We start from the raw sequence: 21,040 nt of genomic DNA on the forward strand, positions 1-21,040 counted from the left end.
TAGACACACACACCGAGAGCAGTTCAGTTTATACAAAAGTTTATTACTAATTTAAAAGCTGATTTCACACTACAATATGCAAGCCCTTTCCAACTATACTTATCAATGCTTGGACTGGTCCCAACTGCCAAAGCGAGGCAACGACTGCACACTTGTAGTAGGTTGTCAGGGCGCCGGTAGCAGCTTCTCCACCTTCCCCGACCGGGACGTTGCTCGGACTCTGGGCTGTTCTTCCTTCTTGACAAGGGGTGTTCCCACCCCTCGGAGAGTCTAAACTTCAGCAGCAGGACCACAGGCTTATATACCCCAAAAACAATTAATCATGCGCCTACTCCTTCTAATATTTGTCAGTCAAAATCAAAACTGAACATTACATTCTACAATTTAGAAGATTAATTATTATGGAACCAGGATGTTATGATTTCCTGGTTTATCTCGTAGATACAAAGACTTATTAAAACTTCTCGAGCAAGACAGGTTGTGACCAATTCGTCAATTTCAGAGTGTTGCATTTGACAACTGCTTTCCCTGGGCCTCACAGTGGAATTCCATTTCAAAGTGTATCTTCAGATAAGTCCCCATGGCTGAGTTTAATTACATCTGCTAGTTCTGAAAGTAAGGTGACCTGCGTGTGGACCCAGTGTCGTCTGTTCCACATAAGCAAAAAGCATCTGGGTACATGGTTTTAATCCTCCATTACAAACTTGCTCCCACAATGCAAAATCCAAACCTTAACTCATTTCCACAATGCAAAATGCAAATGTTAACTCATTTCCAAAATCCAAAATCCAAACCTTAATTCACTCCAAAATCCAAAATTTAACTCACTTCCACAATGCAAAATCCAAACCTTAACTCACTTTGAAAATGCAAAATTAAACCTTAACTCACTTCCAAAATGCAAAATCCAAACCTTAACTCACTTCCAAAATGCAAAATCCAAACATTAACTCACTTCCAAAATGCAAAATCCAAACCTTAACTCACTTCCAAAATCCAAAATCCAAACCTTAACTCACTTGCAAAATGCAAAATCCAAACCTTAACTCGCTCCCAAATTGCAAGATCCAAACTTTAACTCGCTCCCACAATACAAGATCCAAACCTTAACTCACTCCCACAATGCAAAATCCAAACTTTAACTCACTCCTAAAATGCAAGATCCAAACCTTAACTCGCTCCCACATTGCAAGATCCAATCCTTAACTCACTCCCACAATGCAAAATCCAAACCTTAACTTGCTCCTACAATGCAAAATCCAAACCTTAACTCGCTTCCACAATGCAAAATTCAAACCTTTACTCGCTAGCAAAATCAAGATCCAACCCTTAACTCACTCCCACAATGCAAAATCCAAACTTTAACTCACTCCTAAAATGCAAGATCCAAACCTTAACTCGCTCCCACATTGCAAGATCCAATCCTTAACTCACTCCCACAATGCAAAATCCAAACCTTAACTTGCTCCTACAATGCAAAATCCAAACCTTAACTCGCTTCCACAATGCAAAATTCAAACCTTTACTCGCTAGCAAAATCAAGATCCAACCCTTAACTCGCTCCCAAAATGCAAAATCCAAACCTTAACTCCAAATCTTAACTCGCTCCCACAATACAAAATCCAAACCCTAACTCTCTTCCTCAATGCAAAATCCAAGCCTTAACTCGCTTCCTCAATGCAAAATCTAGACCTTAACTCGCTTCCTCAATGCAAAATGCAAATCTTAACTCGCTTCCTCAATGCAAAATCCAAGCCTTAACTCGCTTCCTCAATGCAAAATCCAGACCTTAACTCGCTTCCTCAATGCAAAATGCAAATCTTAACTCGCTTCCTCAATGCAAAATCCAAACCTTAACTCGCTCCCAAAATGCAAGATCCATACCTTAACTCCAAATCTTAACTCGCTCCCACAGTACAAAATCCAAACCTTAACTCGCTTCCTCAATGCAAAATCCAAGCCTTAACTCGCTTCCTCAATGCAAAATCCAGACCTTAACTCACTTCCTCAATGCAAAATCCAAATCTTAACTCGCTTCCACAATGCAAGATCCAAACCTTAACTCCAAATCTAAACTCGCTCCCACAATGCAAAATCCAAACCTTAACTCGCTTGCACAATGCAGGATCCAAACCTTAACTCCAAATCTTAACTCACTCCCACAATGCAAAATCCAAACCCTAACTCGCTTCCTCAATGCAAAATCCAAGCCTTAACTCGCTTCCTCAATGCAAAATCCAGACCTTAACTCGCTTCCTCAATGCAAAATGCAAATCTTAACTCGCTTCCTCAATGCAAAATCCAAGCCTTAACTCACTTCCTCAATGCAAAATCCAGACCTTAACTCGCTTCCTCAATGCAAAATGCAAATCTTAACTCGCTTCCTCAATGCAAAATCCAAACCTTAACTCGCTCCCACAATACAAAATCCAAACCTTAACTCGCTTCCTCAATGCAAAATCCAAGCCTTAACTCGCTTCCTCAATGCAAAATCCAGACCTTAACTCGCTTCCTCAATGCAAAATCCAAATCTTAACTCGCTTCCACAATGCAAGATCCAAACCTTAACTCCAAATCTAAACTCGCTCCCACAATGCAAAATCCAAACCTTAACTCGCTTGCACAATGCAGGATCCAAACCTTAACTCCAAATCTTAACTCACTCCCACAATGAAAAATCCAAACCTTAACTCGGTTCCACAATGCTAAATCCAAACCTTAACTCGCTTTCTCAATGCCAGATCTAAACCTTAACTCGCTCCACAATGCAAAATCCAATCCTTAACTCACTCCCAGAATGCAAAATCCAAACCTTAACTCACTTCCAAAATGCAAAATCCCAACCGTAACTCACTTCCAAAATGCAAAATCCAAACCTTAAACTCATTTCCAAAATACAAATTCCAAACCTTAACTCACCCCCAAAATGTATGATCCAAACCTTAACTCGCTCCCAAAATGCAAGATCCAAACCTTAACTCGTTCCCACAATGTAAATCCAAACCTTAACTCGCTCCCACAATGCAATATCCAATCCTTAACTCTCTCCCAAAATGCAAGATCCAAACCTTAACTTGCTCCCACAATGCAAGATCCAAACTTTAACTTAGTACCACAATGAAATATATAAATCTTAACTCACTCCCTAAATGCATAATTCAAACCTTAACTCACTTCCATGTAAAAAATTGAATCGGAAACTTGAGCTCGTTGTTACATGTAATTGCAATAAAATTTAATGATGGGGAAATAATCTAATATCGATTACTTTGGTGTAATATTCCTAAATTAGTTAATATGCAATTATAGAATTCCATATTCATGTTTATTTATTACATATTCTCCTTAGTTGCATGCTGATTCTCCAAATTCGAAACACATTTCTGGTCCTTTGAATGTGTCTTCATTCATACGTGCCATTGCTACCATTTCCTATTTCCAATTTTGAGATTGTAACTTGTGCTGCGTTCTCTTGATCAACACTGCTTTATGGGAATGTTCTAATCGTCCTTGGCTTTGATGAAATTGGCAAGAAAATACATTGTTCCCCCCAGCAAAAAATCTATTTGAAAGGTTTAAATTAAAAATACCACCGCCAACAAATTCATCGTTTGAACTTTGGAATCCATGCGTTGTGTAGTTTATCATTAGAAAATGTGCTATCACTCCTTGGACGTGTGCAGATCCAGAAATCTGGAATTAGTTCTGAAATCCAGCTCTCAGTCTTTAGATATTGCACAATTAAGATGGATTCCTCAAAAGAGTTTGCCTATTGTTTGCCTTAACAAAACATGTTCCAAGTTTAAGAGCTTAAAATGGTTTGTATTTGTAGAATTCTTTTGTCTTTAAGTGCTTTTTAATATGGAAGAAGATTGTCAGTGATGTAGTTAATTGTTTCTTGTATAATTATATCTGGTTTTCATTTTAAAGCATTTTTAAGTGTTTGAGTGTGTATGTAACTTTTAGTTTAGTTTTATTTATTTTCTTTGTTGTTTAATTTTGCTTACCAGACCCAAAGCCTTAGTAGAAGAACAGCTCCTTTTGTTCCTAGGGTTCAGGTAAAGGCACTGCATATCTGAAAATATTATCATTTGGAAAATGCAGAAAAGTAAATCAATGCCAAAAGATTTATTTTCTCTTAGTTTCCTCTTTCCCTTTATTGCACTTTTGCTTCTGGGATACATGCATACTTCTTGCTACAGAGGATCCTGCCAGTGCTAAGCTCTGCATGCCTTCATTGATGAGATATTACCATTCATATTACCATCACACTGCTTCAGGGAACAGGGAGCTGCATTTTCCAGTTTGCATTAGATCCTCAAGTGGCCATCGGCAGACAAATGATACCTGTACAAACAGTTTATTTACTTGCATCATTGATTGGATTGACGAGGAGGTCAGGCAATGCTGTAGCATGTTTATCATCATCTCGCTTCTTCCATGGGAACTGAGAAGTTCTTCCTTTAAAAAGAAAATTGAGAATGCACTTAAATTTCAAAGGTCCGAGAGACAGTCTCAGCCCCAGATCCCAGTCAGTTGGGAGGACATGTCCTTTGGTGAGATATCTGTGGGACGGGCTTTTTGCTCTTCCATTTCTCAACATGGGTGTCTTTCACGTGCCCTTGCATCCATTGTGCTGGGGGTGAAAATCTCCCCAATAAGGCCTCTGTACAAGAGATGCACAGCCTTGGGATTCAGGCTGGTTGTATCCAAACTCCAATATATTAAATTAGATCTCAGCAATATTCCTGGTATTCCTTGCAGAGCTTCCATTCTGAATGGCGGGCAGAAATGGCTTACATGCTTCTCACCGTGCTTATTCCCAATAACCTCAATATGCATTTTCTCTGTTAAAGTTTAATTTATAAACATTATGAATAGAATGCGATGCAGTTTACGAGGGGCAATTTTAACCTGCTGTCCTGATATAAATGGATCAAGCAACAGTTGCAGCTACCTCCAGAGTCTATAAATTTGACCTAATCTTTTTGAGGAGGAGATAAAGAAGCTTCCTCAAACTTACTTGGCTTTAATTGAGCTGAAAGAAGTGAACTCCCAATTTAATCAGCAGCCCAAGTAGGATCATCGAACATTACAACACAGTCCAGGCCCTTCAGCCCATGATATGGTGCTGACCCATTCAATAACAATCTAATCTCTCCCCACTGTTATACCCTGTTGATCTTTCATCCTTGTGCCTCCACCACCACCACCACCCGCAACACTGACTAGGAAAGGAACATTGTCCCAAGAAGGTGCTCAAAATAGTACTTTAAAAAAAAATTCCTTCTATTGCCATATGCTTCCTCAGATGGGAAGCCTTTCCAAGACCTTCATCTCTGTACCTCAGAGCTAAGTTGGGTCCATCAGCATGGACACCTGGCATTACACTACTTTTTCTCCTGCCAACCTCTGAGGGGGGCAGTGGAAAAACAGTGTCACCATGTCAGCACATTCTGCCATCCGCTGCATTTTTTGCCCAACAGCCAATGAGATTGGAAGTCAGGACACATGGCCATAGGAGAGCATCAGGTCATCCAAGAAGCCCATTTAGAAAATGTGCCTGATCCACTTTGCCAATATTTAACGTGATGAAATAGTCCACCTGAAATGATCATTATTTGTGCCAGAAAATGTCACGTGTCATTCTTATTTTATCTGGAGGTTTTGCTATTCCTCCTTGACACACATGGAGTCAATGACTTGATTTCATCTAATCTGGGTTGGCTTATGGCAAATATGATTATTATATTGCTCTGGGCAGAAAACCTGCTATCCACACTGAAAGCTCTGCACAGCAATTTTTTTCTAGAAATATTTAAAAAAAAGACACATATTATATATATATATATGTTAAAAAATATATATATTTATTTACACACACACACACACACACACACACACACACACACACACACACACACACACACACACACACACACACACACACACACACACACACACACACACACACACACACACACACACACACACACCACACATTTTTTTTAGAAAAGAAACTACCCCAAATCACTTCTTGGTGGGTTTACTTTCAGTAGCAGTGGGTGATGTTGCATGTTGTAAAAAAAACATGCATCATGGTAACAGGCCATTTTGGCCCACGAGCCCATGCCATCCAATTGACACCCAACTAACTCACACCCCACAAATGGTGGGAGGAAACTGGAGCCCCCAGGGAAAGCCCACACAGACAAGGGGAGAACAAACACACTCCTTACAGACAGCGCAGGATTCGAGCCCGGCTCCCGATCACTGGTGCTGTAAAGAGTAGAGTTACTCACTGAAAAGATCTGCAGTCAATCTACCTTCACTTGTACAAAGGTACAATCTCCCGTACAGACCTTGAGGATCAAGTTTCAAGATCTTTTTATACCATTGATTGTGAAATAGTTATTGAGGACTAGCTGGAGCAAGGTTTGTACTTGGGTACAATTTGTTTGCTAGCATAAAAGCTTAAGTTTAGACATCATTTCTAACTCCCATAGAATATTAGATATTAAATGTATTAATTTTTTATTTGCCTTTTTGCTTTGCTGCATGTTTGTGAAATTGTGTCTTCATTTTGTTATCAGCTATATCTGAATTTTGCATCATTATTCAAAGAAATGTTCTTCCATACGACAACTACCACACTCCCAGGAAGGAAAAGATAGAAGTGGGTGATTGATGGGGGCAGGTATTCAAAGAATAGGAGTGTTTAATGTGAAGAATTAATGACAGACTATTGAGTGAAAGTATCAATGATAAAGGAGTGAGATCGACTGAATGGGAAGAATGACTGGAAAAGAATGTGCACAGAGGGTATACTTAGTGGCATCCGAACAGACACATACAGACACGCTCACATGAACGCACAAACACACAAACATGAACACAGACAAATACAGAGACGCTCACATGTGTGCGCACAAACACCCAAGCATGAACACACACATATATGCTCACACATGCACATGCGCACACACACAGCAGTGTGCTGCATTTTCAGAAGCAGGCATTGGAACAACCTACTTCACAAGACGAAACCTACCAGCTGAATCAGGGCACTTATGGCTCTCCACCCATGAGGCCATTCCCTTCAGTGAAGACCTCCTTCATGTCACACAGCACTTTATACTTTACACCCAATGCATCGGCGATACATCCCAATCAATGGGCCTGTGTGTGCACAAATGTCCAAGGCTTGTTCACGACCATGAAATGTATTGGGCGTTGTGTGGTATAATTTTGCACATCACATGCGTGAACGTCCGAGCATCCAAGATTTTGTGCAAAAGTCCAATTTCAGATCGATTTCCAAGTCATAAGAGCCTGCAATTGGCGAATCAGATGATTGAGTCTGAGTTCTCAGAGCACGCCTTGGTGGTTAGAATAGAGAAGCAGTAGTCAGTGTATTTCCACTTTAACACTGCATACGCAAACTGCATGAGCCTACCCTGAATTAATTCCTTCTTAATATCGGGCCATCCTGTCAAGAAGAGAATGTTAGAGGATGAAACTGTGAAATTATTTGTTGGAAACAGAGAAAAGGCTCATCTTTTTTGTTTTCAATATTTTTTATTAAAATTGAAATTCCACATTGAAAAATACAGAGTACATAAGTATACGTATTAAAAGTCAAAAAAATACATTGCACTTAGATCATACCAGTTAATCCAAGGTATTCCGCATTCTTAATTAAACAAATTAGATTACAGTAATATTTTATTATTTTATTATGAAAAGGTCTAAACCCACTACCAAAAACAAAGCTGTTTGGCAAGAAGAGGAGAAAAGAATTCCTAATCAAAGTAATAAATTACCTTATGTAGTCAGCACTTCCGCATTCATGTCAAATCAGAGATTCTGAAATTAATTCAAAAAGGGTCCCACAGTGTTTGAAAATTTACATTCAAATTGGAAATTGAGCATCTAATCTTCTCCAAGTTTAAACATGACGTGACGTCACATGGCCATTGAGCTTGAGTAGGTGGGGTAACGTCCCTCTATCTGAGCAACACTGCCCACTTAGCCATAAGAGAATTAAAAGCTAATATATGTAAATCAGATGCCGTTAGAGTTGTGCCACTCTCTCCAACAGGGCAGTTAAAGGGTTGGGCTTAAAATTAACTTTAATAAATACAGAAAATAGTTTGAAATATTTCATTCCTGTATTTCTCAAGACTCTGGCATGTCCAAAACATATGAATTAGTGAAGCATCTCCATTGTTGCATCTGTCACAACGAGGAGATGCATCCACATAAATACAAGATAATTTGACTTTGGGAATGTGAGCCCTATGGACTACTTTAAATTTGGCCACATGACGAATCTCCTCAGACTTCTCAGAGTAGATGTGTTAGTATGCCTTCTTCATGGTTGCCTTGATGTGCTGCCTCCAGAGGAGGCCCTCAAATAGGTGGACTCCCAGGAACTTGGCCCTCTGCACCACCAAGTTTGACACTTCTCCAAAATCACAAGAAAAGACTGAGCCTGCATTAAATCTTCCACTCTTTCCAAGCCATCAAAGCCTGACATCTCTTTAAAAAAGATGTTGCTGCTATTAACCCACCATGAGTCTAGGTCTCCCTAAAATGACGAACTGCATTGATTGAGATAGCTTGAAAGAAGTGTGTGTAAAATATCCAGATTGCTATGAGTGATGAAAATTGGCAGGGAATGTGGTAAGTGTAGATGAGCATGTGTGTTTTGTATGGACAATCCAATAGGACGATGACAATAAATAAAGATGAGCAAAATTCATGGGTAACACAGTTGGGATGCAGGAAGTGCGTAACTGGAAAACAAGAAGCTCAGTAATGATGACTTGGCAAGAAAGAGTGAGAATAAACAGCAGCTGAGAGATAAAGAGGGCGAGCTTAGAAATGAGGGCAAAGTGGTAGAAAAAAGAAAGCAGGATCAAGGGTGGAATGATACAGTAAAAGGATGGAGAAACAATGTCTGGGAACATTTGCATGCCAATAAGGTATTAAAGATGCAGAATACAGATTGGTCTTTTGCTTGTTTTAGTTTTTGATGACCTTTAAAAGGTACATGTACTTTACATGAGATTTGATGACATTTGATGACCTCTAAAAGGTATATGTACTTTACATGAGATTTGATGACATTTGATGACCTTTAAAAGTTACATGTACTTTACATGAGATTTGATGACCTTTGATGACCTTTAAAAGGTACATGTACTTTACATGAGATTTGATGACATTTAAAAGGTACATGTACTTTACATGAGATTTGATGACATTTGATGACCTCTAAAAGGTACATGTACTTTACATGACATCTGATGACCTTTGATGACCTTTAAAAGGTACATGTACTTTACATGAGATTTGATGACCTTTGATGACCTCTAAAAGGTACATGTACTTTACATGAGATTTGATGACCTTTGATGACCTCTAAAAGGAGAATGTACTTTACATGAGATTTGATGACCTTTGATTACCTCTAAAAGGTACATGTACTTACCTTTTAACTTAGTAAATGTCAATGATTAAAAGGATATCATAAGTGTATTAAACTGACTATGTTTGTTGTTATCCCTTTAGACCTGGTTTCCTTCCAAAATGCAATGAGACCATGTACTCTTCACATGCTACCACGGGAAACAAAAGATTTTCATTTTGCACAATCTAAGGTTTCAGTGTAGGTTTTACTGGACACTTCATGAATATATTTGCAGAATCATGCACCCCCTACTCTTGACTCTTGCAGAATTATTCCCAAATGGAGACGTATGATGGTTGGGCTGGGATTGAGTGAGGAACTGCCAAAGGTTCCAAGGCTCTGAGAGGTTTTAACAACATTCAGATAAACATCCAATTCCCCAGGACCGTTTACTGGCGAGGTTCAAGTTTTACCTAATGTTAACATTTGAAAGGTTGGAAACAAGTGTCTTTAAGAACATTATGTGAAACACACATTACATTCATTAAATGAAAGGATTATTCACAAAACATGTCAATAATATATTCTGTTTTATTGTTCCCCTGCACTTTGATGTTAACATTCCTTAAGTTAATGCCAATTGAACAGTCACAGTGAAATGCAGTTCACCCATATCAGGTTACAAATGGCTTTAGAGTCTGCTGTTTAAGTACGCCATGTAAACGCAAACCTTCACACAAATCTACGCAACAACAGTGATTATGTGGTGACATGATCTTCCAACAGATCAAACTCTGGTATGACAAAGTTGGCCACCAACTTATTGTGACAGTACTTGGAGCAAAAGATCTTCCTTTTAGGGAAGAAGGGAGGCCAAGGAATCCTTATGTCAAAATTTATTTCCTTCCTGATCGAAGGTAGGTTTTTTGGATTACTTTTTCTCGCAAAATTGTTCCGATAAAAGTATTTGGCTCCTGCTTTATTTTTGCTACATCCACCCATTTACCAAATTTGTGACATAATTGATTCTTGTTTATTTTATTAAACACTTATTTCTCAGTGAATAGGGAACTGACATAGCTACCTGGGATGGTTATGGGACTAGATATTTGAATTAATTATTAACTATAACCTCTGCCTTTGTATAATTACTGGCACTCTAGATCATTTAAATTTAACTACAATGCCCATTGTCTTTGTTTCATTTCTTTAAACATTAAGTTTACTTGTCACATTATACATGATAGAGAGAATGTTTTTTCTGTGAGCACTCTAAAAGATTAGCTATAACATTCATAAAGATGTAACTTCTACAGAGAATGGAAGAAGAGTGAATCAAAAGATCAATGAGTACCAGTTGTGGAGTTAGAACTTAAGAAATAGGAGCAGGAGCTGGCCATCTGGTCTGCTGTTTAATAAACTCACGGCTGATCTAGACCAGAACTTAGCTTCACCTACCGGCCTTTTCCCTAAAACCCTTAATTCCCCTACTGTCCAAAAATCATCTTAAATATATTTATTAAGGCCTACTCTACTCCATCCCTGGGCAGAGAATATCACTGGTTCACTACTGTCTGGGAAATGAAATTCCTCCTCATCTCCATCCTAAATCTTCTCTCCTGAATATTGAGCAAATGGGCCCCCTAGTTCTCATCTCACCTCCCAAAGGAAACCTCTTTCCTGCACCTATCTTGTCTATGTCTTTTATAATTTCTAATCCCCTTTCATTCATCTGAATTCCAGTGAGTACCCCCTGACAATATAATCTCTCCTCATAGGCTAACCCTTTCATCTCTGGACTCAACCTGGTGAGTCAACCCCTCTGCATCACCTCCAAACCCCAGTACATTCTTCCTCCTGTAAGGAGACCAGAACTGTAATCAGTTCTCCAGATGTGGCCTCACCAGGACCCTGTACAGTTGCAGCAGAACCTTCCTGCCCCTAAACTCAGTCCCTCCAGCGATGAAGGCCAACATTCCATTTGCCTTCTTGATAACCTGCTGCGCCTGCAAACCAACTTTTAGTGATTCATGCACAAGCACTTCCAAGACCCCCTGCAAAGCAGCATGCTACAATCTTTGACTATTTAAACAATAATTTGATCTATTATTTTTTTTCCAAAGTGGATATCCTTGGATTTGCCAACATTGTACTCCATTTGCCAGATCTCACTTAACCCATCCATCTCTCTCCACAGACTCTCAGATCTTCTGCACAATTTGCCTTTCATTCATGTTAGTGTCACCAGAAAACTTAGATGCACTGCAGTTGCTTCCCTTGTCCAAATCGTTCATGTTCATTGTGGACAAGTGGGGGCCATGATTTGAATGGCGGAGCAGACCCAATGAGGCAAATAGCCCAAATCTGCTCCAAAGTCTTATGGCCTTATAGAAAGCAAGGGTGGAGGTAGTTACCGGAAAGAGAAATTGAAGTTGAATCCTTCTGGTTGGAGATGGCCAAGATGAAACAGCTTGCATGCAACTGTCTTCTTCAGCTCCAAGTTAGTGAAGCAGAATTGCATTATCCTTTGCTGGGATATCTGCAGCTTTTGTATAGCTGGGCTCTGATTCTCACCCCCTCCCCCACCCCTGCCCCCACCGAGTCACATCAACTGGGTCTGCATTCAAACCTGCATTTGTTTCTAACCAAGCAGTGTGAACAGGCATCCAGATACACACCAAGGGAGAATCCCTCAATGGAACCATATCAAGCCACGCTCTCTGACTTTCAGAAGTAGCAGACACTTAGTTTCCATTACTTTCCTTTATTATTCCTAATTTCTTTTACCCTCACTTGTTGAAAACTACTAATGGATCCAAATGCCTCTATGCCCTTCTAACATATGAATGCTGGTCATGACTCTGTCACTCCCAACACTATTGTGCATCCTGTACCCATCAAAGTCTGTGTCTTCACCTGTCAATAACATTGCAAGTTGGTTGGCCCACGAATTTGACAAGTTGTTAACATTTAAGTCATGCTGAAAGGACATGTTGTAAAGTTCCTGTGGATGAAATAGGCTTTTGCAGTTGCATGAATTGGTTACTGATTTTACATTGAGTCTACTTTTTTGTCGATCACTTTCACAAGTACACTGTATTGGTGAAACACTGTCTGCCGATTGGTGAGCCAGGGTTGTTTTGTGGGCATGGTCAGCTATGTCTTTTTACATCTAGTCAATGCACAAAGATTCGATTTGGTGTGTGATAGGGGCATCGGTGCTAAAAGTTGGAGATAATTTTGTGTTCAATAATTATTAATGTGACGAGATCAAAGCCATTACAGCTCTCTCCTGATTAATGCTGCCCCCCCCAAAAAAAATTGGCCTCAAATTCACATTGCTGGTTAGAGGACCTCTAATTTCCTCATCCCATTAACAGTACAACACATTGTTGTTTATTAAAGAAACACCAGAAGTCATAAAGTAATGATGATTCTGCATAGATGAGGGCCACAGAGTAACATAGACTACAAGAGTCCCACATTTGGGCTCTGCTCTCTGTTAAACCAAACATGTGTGGGCTGAGGGGCCCTCAGAGTGATGTGATTCAGCTCCACACCACTAATTTATTGAAAAGAAGGGTGGCCTCGATCCTTAGCTGGCCACTGTCTATTAGCAGCCAAATACAAGTTGAGAATCTAGGATATAGTTGAGTTTGGCATTCAAATAATCCACTGAAAAATAATCCATCAACGTTTTAATACTTAAAAGTAAGGGAAGAATAATTTTGTGAGGTTGTGTGGGGTGAAGAGCATACTTTATCTCTGCAGGTGTAACTAAAGCAAACAGTAATAAAACTAGGAAGTACTGTGATGCTAGAGTATAGCTTAAGAAGATAAGAAATAGGAGCAGGGGTCAGCCATGCGGACCATCCAACCTGCTCCGCTATTTAATGTGATCATGGCTGATCTGATGATAGGCTCACCTGCCTTTTCCCTATGTCCCTTAATTTCCCCACTATGTAAAAACCTATCCGTCCTTGTTTTAAATATATTTACTGTGGTCCCCTCCACTCCTTCAATGGGTATAAATAGAGTTTGTGACATGGACATCCAGGATATTTTTTTCTGTCTGCTTTTAATGGTAAGTTGTCATCATAAATCCCTTGACTTCATTAATGATAGATACACAAGCCTAAATGTGGCATGTCAACCCTTTTTCTTTTGAGCATGTGACAAATTCACTCAAAACCTTAGTATCATTATGGCTGAGACAATAAACTTCCAGCCAACTGAATCCTTCTGGGTTTTCACCAGTTCAGTTTGTTTCCCCGGTGCTTTCTCACTGCAAGTTATTTTCCCTGTGGTGTCTATCCGATTCTGCTTTGGAAACAATGGTTGATTCATCTTCCAGTATCTTTTAAATTTAAAATTTAGGCATACAGCACGGTAACAGGCCCTTCCAGCCCAAGAGCCCGTGCCACCCAATTGACCTTCAACCCTCATACGCTTTTGGAAGGTAGGAGGACACCAGAGCACCTGGGGAAATCTCACACAGACATGGAGAGAACATGCAAACTCCTTACAGACAGTGCCAGATGCAAAACCAGGTTGCTGGCACTATGCTAACCACTACACTAGCCCAGTGAACTTGAATCTGTGAAATTCCAGATCATGGTTTCTTGATGCAAGTTGTCCTCTGATCATTCCATCCATTTCCATCAGCCATGTCCTTCAAGTTTCTGCTTCTTGTCTGGGCCCTTCCCAACCTTGACCATCTTCACCAAATACAAATTTCCTTGTTTCAAGAACAGTCCTCGTCTGTTTATTATACTCATGTTGCTAAAGCCCCTCAGTCCTGGGAACATTCCCCTCCAACTTTCAGGCATCCTCCCAAGAACTTTGCCATGTGCTTTGCCCAAAATTGGTTGTAGCTGTGTGAACACATTCATCACAACCTTTACGTTTTTGAAATTTCTGTCGCTTCTATTTGAATTTAGTAACTTTCTCATATGCCCTGCTGTCTTCAAGCATTTGAATTTGTGTATCTTTCTTCTCTTTGTGGGATTGTCCCCTTACCGTCGCCTTCCCTGGACACATGATCAAAATTTATTACTTTGCATTACATTGGATTTCATTTCTGTACATCAAACCTTTGAAGTTGTCACGACTCAATGTCTACCACATTTCCAAGTTTTGTTCAGAAATGTTTCCTTTATGAATGCTAACGAGGAAATGTATTTATAAATTTTGGGAATCTGTGTGGAAGCCGTCCAGCTCTCCAACTCTGCTTCATTCGAGGGCTGTACTTGATTACCTCAGTGTTTATTGAGGTAATTGGGGAGGCACAGTTAGCGCTGATACAAGAACCAACGATCGGACAGGGGTTTGAATCCAGTGCTTTCTGTAAGAAATTTGTACAGTCTCCACGTGCCTGAGTAGATTTTCCCTGGGGGCTCCAGTTTCCTCCCACCTTTCAAGATGTACCAGGGATTGTAGGTTAATTGGGCTGCACAAGCTCATGGGCCGAAAGAGCCTGTTACCGTGCAGTAGGTTTAAATTTTTAAAAAAATATTCTTCGTGCAAGGGAACTGCCAAGATGAAATAACTTTCATGTCTCTTTAAAATGAGGGATCCAACAGGAATTTACTCCCCACCTTGACCTTTCTGGGATACCCGCACAATCAAATATAAACAATCCTCCTCTAAAGAACAGTTTTAAAATCTGCTTGCACTTCTAATATCTGTCCTGTGGTTGTTTGCCAGTGACAAAAGCAAACGAAGAACAAAAACGGTGAAGAAAACACTTGAACCCAAGTGGAACCAGACATTTATTTATTCTCCAGTTCATCGGAGAGAATTTCGGGAACGCATGCTGGAAATCACACTGTGGGATCAAGCTCAAGTTCGTGAAGAAGAGAGTGAATTGTTAGGAGAGGTAATTAATCTTTGTTTTGTTGAAAGGACGGTCACACTCACCCGGATTATTTTCTGTTAGTAAACACTAGAAATAGTAACTTCAACCATCGTGTGCTGTTAAACGTGGGAATGTAGAAGTTGTTGATGATTTAAGGTTTGTGTTGTTACAGACCTAAACTATATGCAGCACATAAAGCTGAGATAATTAACCAATCGCTCTGCATGCAAAGTACCAGATAATGTTGGGGCAGATTATCATCTGCAGGAATAAGTGCGATTTTAAATATAGGATTAACATTAGACAATGAAGATTTTGTTTCCTGAACACTTTTGAGTGTATTTTATAGATTTTGGGCTGCTGATCACGAAAATCACCTTAAACTTTTCCTATCATGTACTGTTTTTTAGATGCAATCTATTTTTGTGATTGACTGTAATGGCAAGCTGTTTTAGTCAGTCCAAGCATGTATTCAATGCAGGGGCTATGCAAATGTTGTCTTAGGCCTGGGCATACATAGTTAGGATGGATGCAGGCAGGCTATAAAAGGAGCTGACATACACAGATGCTGTACATTACATTGATATAGGTTGATGCACATGTTCTTCAGGCAATAGCCGAGTGAGTGTTCTTAACAATAGCATTTACTGTCTTCAGGAAGATTCAGTACAGCAGAAATGTCTCATCCATGTTGCAGCAGCTATTGTGGCGAGTATATGCGTAAGGCTGAAAGACGCAGCATGACAACACTTATTAAGAAAGCCCGTTAGGTCTACTTTGGTTGTGAAATTGCAGACCAAGACAAACGTTGGCAAAATCAGTGGCAAAAGATATTTAGGTCAGTTGAACTAATGCAATGTGTCAGCATCATTATGTGATTAAATGTGCTAAATTCAATAAAAGTTAATGTTTCTCCAACATCCTAGGTAATGCAGCAGATCTGAAATTATCTTTGTGTTCAGCTTGAAGTTGTGTATCATAATCCCCCATTTTTTTTGTCCAGAAAGCAAACCTTGTGTAAAAATTTGTTGTCCCGTATAATTACTGCTGAATGACTTACTTAGCTCTGAAAATTTAAGTTTGCGAGTTTGGAATCACATTGTCTGAAAACAAAATGAATGATGATTAATGAAATTTTCCTCCTGCTACATTTCGGGAGCAGTGTTTCTAATTGTTTAATTTGATGCCGGTGGATTCCTCCTTTATACGTTCTTTATATCCTGGATGATTCAGGGAGGATTTTTCAGGTTGGTAAATGAGAGCCTATATATTTCTTGTTGTAGAGTGCAGCATGTAGGAGTCCACGCCTAATGACAGCCATGCAAATCTGGGCAGTTGTCTGTAAGGAGAATGCTTTCATTCCTTCATTACTGACTGTGAAATCTGCCGTGTCATAAACAGGAAATCTTTGCATCTATTCTTAAATATTTCAAGCATATTTGAATAAAATGTCTTCTTAGAAATCACCATTTAGAATTATGTATATGTACTAGATTTTAAATTGTTAACTTAATGCAGCACATATTGCTTTGCTTTTAATTTGTGTATTTATTCATGTTCAAGAACTGTTGCCAGTGTCATAATTTACATGGCTAAACAGAAAATGCAGGAAATACTTATAAGGGTCAGGTAGCATCTCTGGTCAGAGAAGCAGAATGAATGTTTCACATGAACTAGCCCATCATCAGGACCAGGAAATGTTCCATTTGCAGAGAAGGAGAAGGGAATGGCTGTCACACAATGAAGGCTCACACTGGCAGGAATGCCAGTGGCAGCCAAAAGAGTGATGAAATATAATAGCAGCTGATCTGCACGGACAAGATGTGAATAGGAGAAGGTGAATGGTGGTGGGGGGGCTGGTTTGGAAGGGGGAGAGGGAGAGAGTGTCAGTGATGTGCAAACTATTGGAGAGGATTCTTAAGGATAGGATCTATGAGCATTTGGGGAAATCCAGTCTACTCAATAATAGTCAGCATGGCTTTGTGAAGGGAAGGTCATGCCTCAAGAGCCTAATTGAGTTTTTTGAGGAGGTAACAAAAGAAATTGATGAGGGTCAAGCGGTAGATGTGGTCTACATGGATTTTAGTAAGGCATTTGATAAGGTCCCCCATGAGAGACTCATCCAGAAAGTCATGAGGCACAGGATCAGTGGAACCTTGGCTGTGAGGATAAAAAATTGGCTTGTCTGTAGAAAGCAATGATTAGTAGTGGAAGGAAAGTATTCTGCCTGGAAGTCGGTTACTAGTGGGGTGCAACAAGGATCTGTTCTGGGACTCCTTCTCTTTGTGATTTTTATGAATGACCTGGATGAAGAGATGGAAGGATATAAGTTTGTGGGTGACATGAAGGTTGGAGGAGCTGTGGATGGAGCTGAAGGTTGTCAAACGTGACAAAAGTTTATGGACAGGATGCAGAGTTGGGCAGAATAGTGGCAGATGGAGTTCAATCTGGATAAGTGTAAGGTGATCCATTTTGGAAGGACAAACCAGAGGGCTGAGTACAGGGTTAATGGTTGGTTACTTAAGAGTGTGGATGAACAGAGGGACCTTGGGGTTCAAATCTATGCATCCCTCAAGGTCACCACACAGGTAGATAGGATTGTTAAGAAGTCCTATGGGATGCTGGGCTTTATTAATAGGGGGATTGAGTTCAGGAGTTAAGAGGTCATGTTACAACTCTACAAATCTTTGGTAAGGCCACACTTAGAGTATTGTGTTCAGTTCTGGTCACCTCATTATATGAAGGATCTGGAAGCTATGGAGAGGGTGCACAGGAGATTTATCAGGATGTTACCTCGACCAGGAAACAAATCTTATGAGGCAAGGGCAGTAGAGCTGGGACTTTTATCTTCATAGTGTAGAAGGATAACAAAGACTTAATAGAGATCTAAAAAACTATGAAAGGCATAGACAGAGTGGACAGTCAGCACCTGTTTCCCAGGATAAGATCAGCAAACACCAGAGGACATATGTACAAAGTGAAGGGAGGGAAGTTTAGGGGAGATGTCAGGGGAAAGATTTTTTTACACAGAGAGTTGTGGGTGCCTAGAATGCCTTGCCAGGGATGCTGGTGGAGGCTGAAACTTTGGGAACATTTAAGAGACTCTTAGATAGACACACCGATGAAAGAAAAATAGAGGGTTGGGGGTAGGGAGGGTTAAGTACTTCTTTTTAGGAAGAAATATTTGGGTTGGCACAACCTTGAGGGCTGAAGGGCCTGTACTGTACTGTATTGTTCTATGTTCTATGAACTCAGCCAGTTCTCAAGCAGGCCAGATTGTTGAATTCATTTTGAGTTTTGAGAACTAGTCCTTTAGCTGATATTGGAAACATAAAAACTGCAGATGTTGGAAATGTGAGTGAACAAAAAAAAATCTGGCAGGATTGAATGCGTCAAGCAAGGGTCAATGGAAGCCTCACCAGAAATGTTGAATGACCATTCAACTCATGGATTCATCTGCAGTGTTGGTCTTTGTCCAAAGAGATTCTGCAGGCTGGCAGCACAATCCGCTCATCAGCAACACTGCTCAGTCCACATTCTGAGCACCAAGTCCATAGATATGCCCCTTTCATACTGGCAACCCACCGAAGAAGTGGGAAAATTACCAGGCTTGTTGCAGTCGGGACTCTTTCCCACTGTCCCATGATTTACCTGGTTAATCAGTAACCCGCCATTTTAAGGGGAGTCCCACCTCCAGCGGTGACAATGAGAGAGCAGGTTGTGCTTTCATGCTGAGAGAAGGCGATTAGTGAGTTTACTCAGCTGGGCTCTGACACTTGCCCCCACTAAGTGTCAGAGCCTGGTAGGATTTAACTCACCCTGCCATGTTGGGATTTTTCACACTGCATTATTACAGGGAATTGACCAGATAAAATACCCAGTTGAACTCACATGTAATCGGCAGTGTGAAAGGGACTCCTTCACTAGGAAGCAATTTGTGTGGGATACTTGACATTGAAAAGTGAAAGGTGTTGGGAAGTGAGAGGTGTTTGGAAGTGAGAGAGGTTAGCAAGTGAGAGATGTTGGGAAGTGAGAGGTGTTCGGAAGTGAGAGGTGTTGAGAAGTGAGAGGTGTTGGGAAGTGAGAGGTGTTGCGAAGCGAGAGGTGTTGGAAAGTCAGAGATGTTGAGAAGTGAACGTTGTTGGGAAATGAGAGATGTTGGGAAGTGAAAGATGTTCGAGGGGACAGGTGTTGGGAAGTGAGAGAGGTTAGCAAGTGAGAGATGTTGGGAAGTGAGAGGTGTTCGGAAGTGAGAGGTGTTGGGAAGTGAGAGGTGTTGGGAAGTGAGAGGTGTTGCGAAGCGAGAGGTGTTGGAAAGTCAGAGATGTTGAGAAGTGAACATTGTTGGGAAATGAGAGATGTTGGGAAGTGAGAGATGTTGGAGGGGACAGGTGTTGGGAAGTGAGAGAAGTTGGAAAGTGACAGATGTTGAGAACTGTGAGATGTTGGGAAGTGAGAAGTGTTGGGAAGTGAGAGGTGTCAGGAAGTGAGAGGTGTCAGGAAGTGATAGATGTTGGGAAGTGAGAGGTGTCGGGGAGTGAGAGTGTCAGAAGTGAGAGATGTCAGGAGCTGACAGATGTTGGGAAGTGAAAGATGTTGCAAGGTGAGAGATGTTGGGAAGTGAGAGGTGATGGATGTTGGGATGTGATGGATATTGGGAAGTGAGAGATGTTGCAAAGTGAGAGATGTTGGGAAGTGAGAGATGTTTGGAGGTGGCAGGTGTTGGGAGGTGTGATATTGGGGAGAGAGGTTGGCAAGTGATAGATGTTGGGAAGTGAGAGAGGTTGGCAAGTGAGAGATGTTGGGAAGTGACAGTTGTTGGGAAATGAGAGATGTTGGGAAGTGAGAGATGTTGGAGGGGACAGGTGTTGGGAAGTGAGAGAGGTTGGGAAGTGAGAGTTGTCGGGAAGTGAGAGATGTCAGGAGCTGACAGATGTTGGGAAGTGAAAGATGTTGCAAGGTGAGAGATATTGGGAAGTGAGAGGTGATGGATGTTGGGAAGTGATAGATATTGGGAAGTGAGAGATGTTGCAAAGTGAGAGATGTTTGGAGATGGCTGGTGTTGGGAGGTGTGATGTTTGGGAGAGAGGTTGGCAAGTGAGAGATGTTGGGAAGTGACAGTTGTTGGGAAGTGAGAGATGTTGGAGGGGACAGGTGTTGGAAAGTGAGAGAGGTTGGGAAGTGAGAGGTGTTGGGAACTGAGAGGTGGTGGGAAGTGAGAGGTGTTGGGAAGTGAGAGGTGTCAGGAAGTGAGAGGTGTCAGGAAGTGACAGATGTTGGGAAGTGAGAGGTGTTGGGAAGTGAGAAGTGTCAGGAGCTGACAGATGTTGGGAAGTGAAAGATGTTGCAAGGTGAGTGGTGATGGGAAGTGAGAGATATTGGGAGGTGAGAGTTAGGAAATGACAGATGTTGGGAGGTGAAAGGTGTTGGTAAGTGACAGATGTTGGGATGTTGGGAAGTGATGGATGATGGGAAGTGATTGTTTTGGGAAGTGAGTGATGTTGGGAAGTGACAGATGTTGGTAAGTTACAGATGTTGAGAAATGAGGGATGTTGGGAAGTGACGGATGTTGGGAAGTGACGGATGTTGGGATGTTGGGAAGTGATGTAAGTTGGGAAGTGATGGATTTTGGGAAGTGAGAGATGTTGGGAAGTGACAGATTTTGGGAAGTGACAGATGTTGGGACATGACAGGTGTTGGGAAGTGAGAAGTGTTGGGAAGTAAGAGATGTTGGGAGGTGACAGGTGCTGGGAAGTGACAAATGTTGG

General features: G+C 40.8%; 1 protein-coding gene across 1 annotated transcript in view; it reads left to right on the top strand.

Annotated features, from left to right (window-relative positions):
- rims2a (regulating synaptic membrane exocytosis 2a) overlaps positions 1-21,040 on the top strand; it is an 865,989-nt gene that overhangs the window by 513,562 nt on the left and 331,387 nt on the right. Inside the window, exons 11-13 of the mRNA XM_069920255.1 lie at positions 4,011-4,058; positions 10,202-10,332; positions 15,122-15,293. Of these exons, the coding sequence (XP_069776356.1) occupies positions 4,011-4,058; positions 10,202-10,332; positions 15,122-15,293 (351 nt within the window). The remainder of the gene's footprint in view (positions 1-4,010; positions 4,059-10,201; positions 10,333-15,121; positions 15,294-21,040) is intronic.

The sequence above is a fragment of the Narcine bancroftii genome, chromosome 2 (genome assembly GCF_036971445.1).
Source record: "Narcine bancroftii isolate sNarBan1 chromosome 2, sNarBan1.hap1, whole genome shotgun sequence".
Classification (NCBI taxonomy): Eukaryota; Metazoa; Chordata; class Chondrichthyes; order Torpediniformes; family Narcinidae; genus Narcine; species Narcine bancroftii.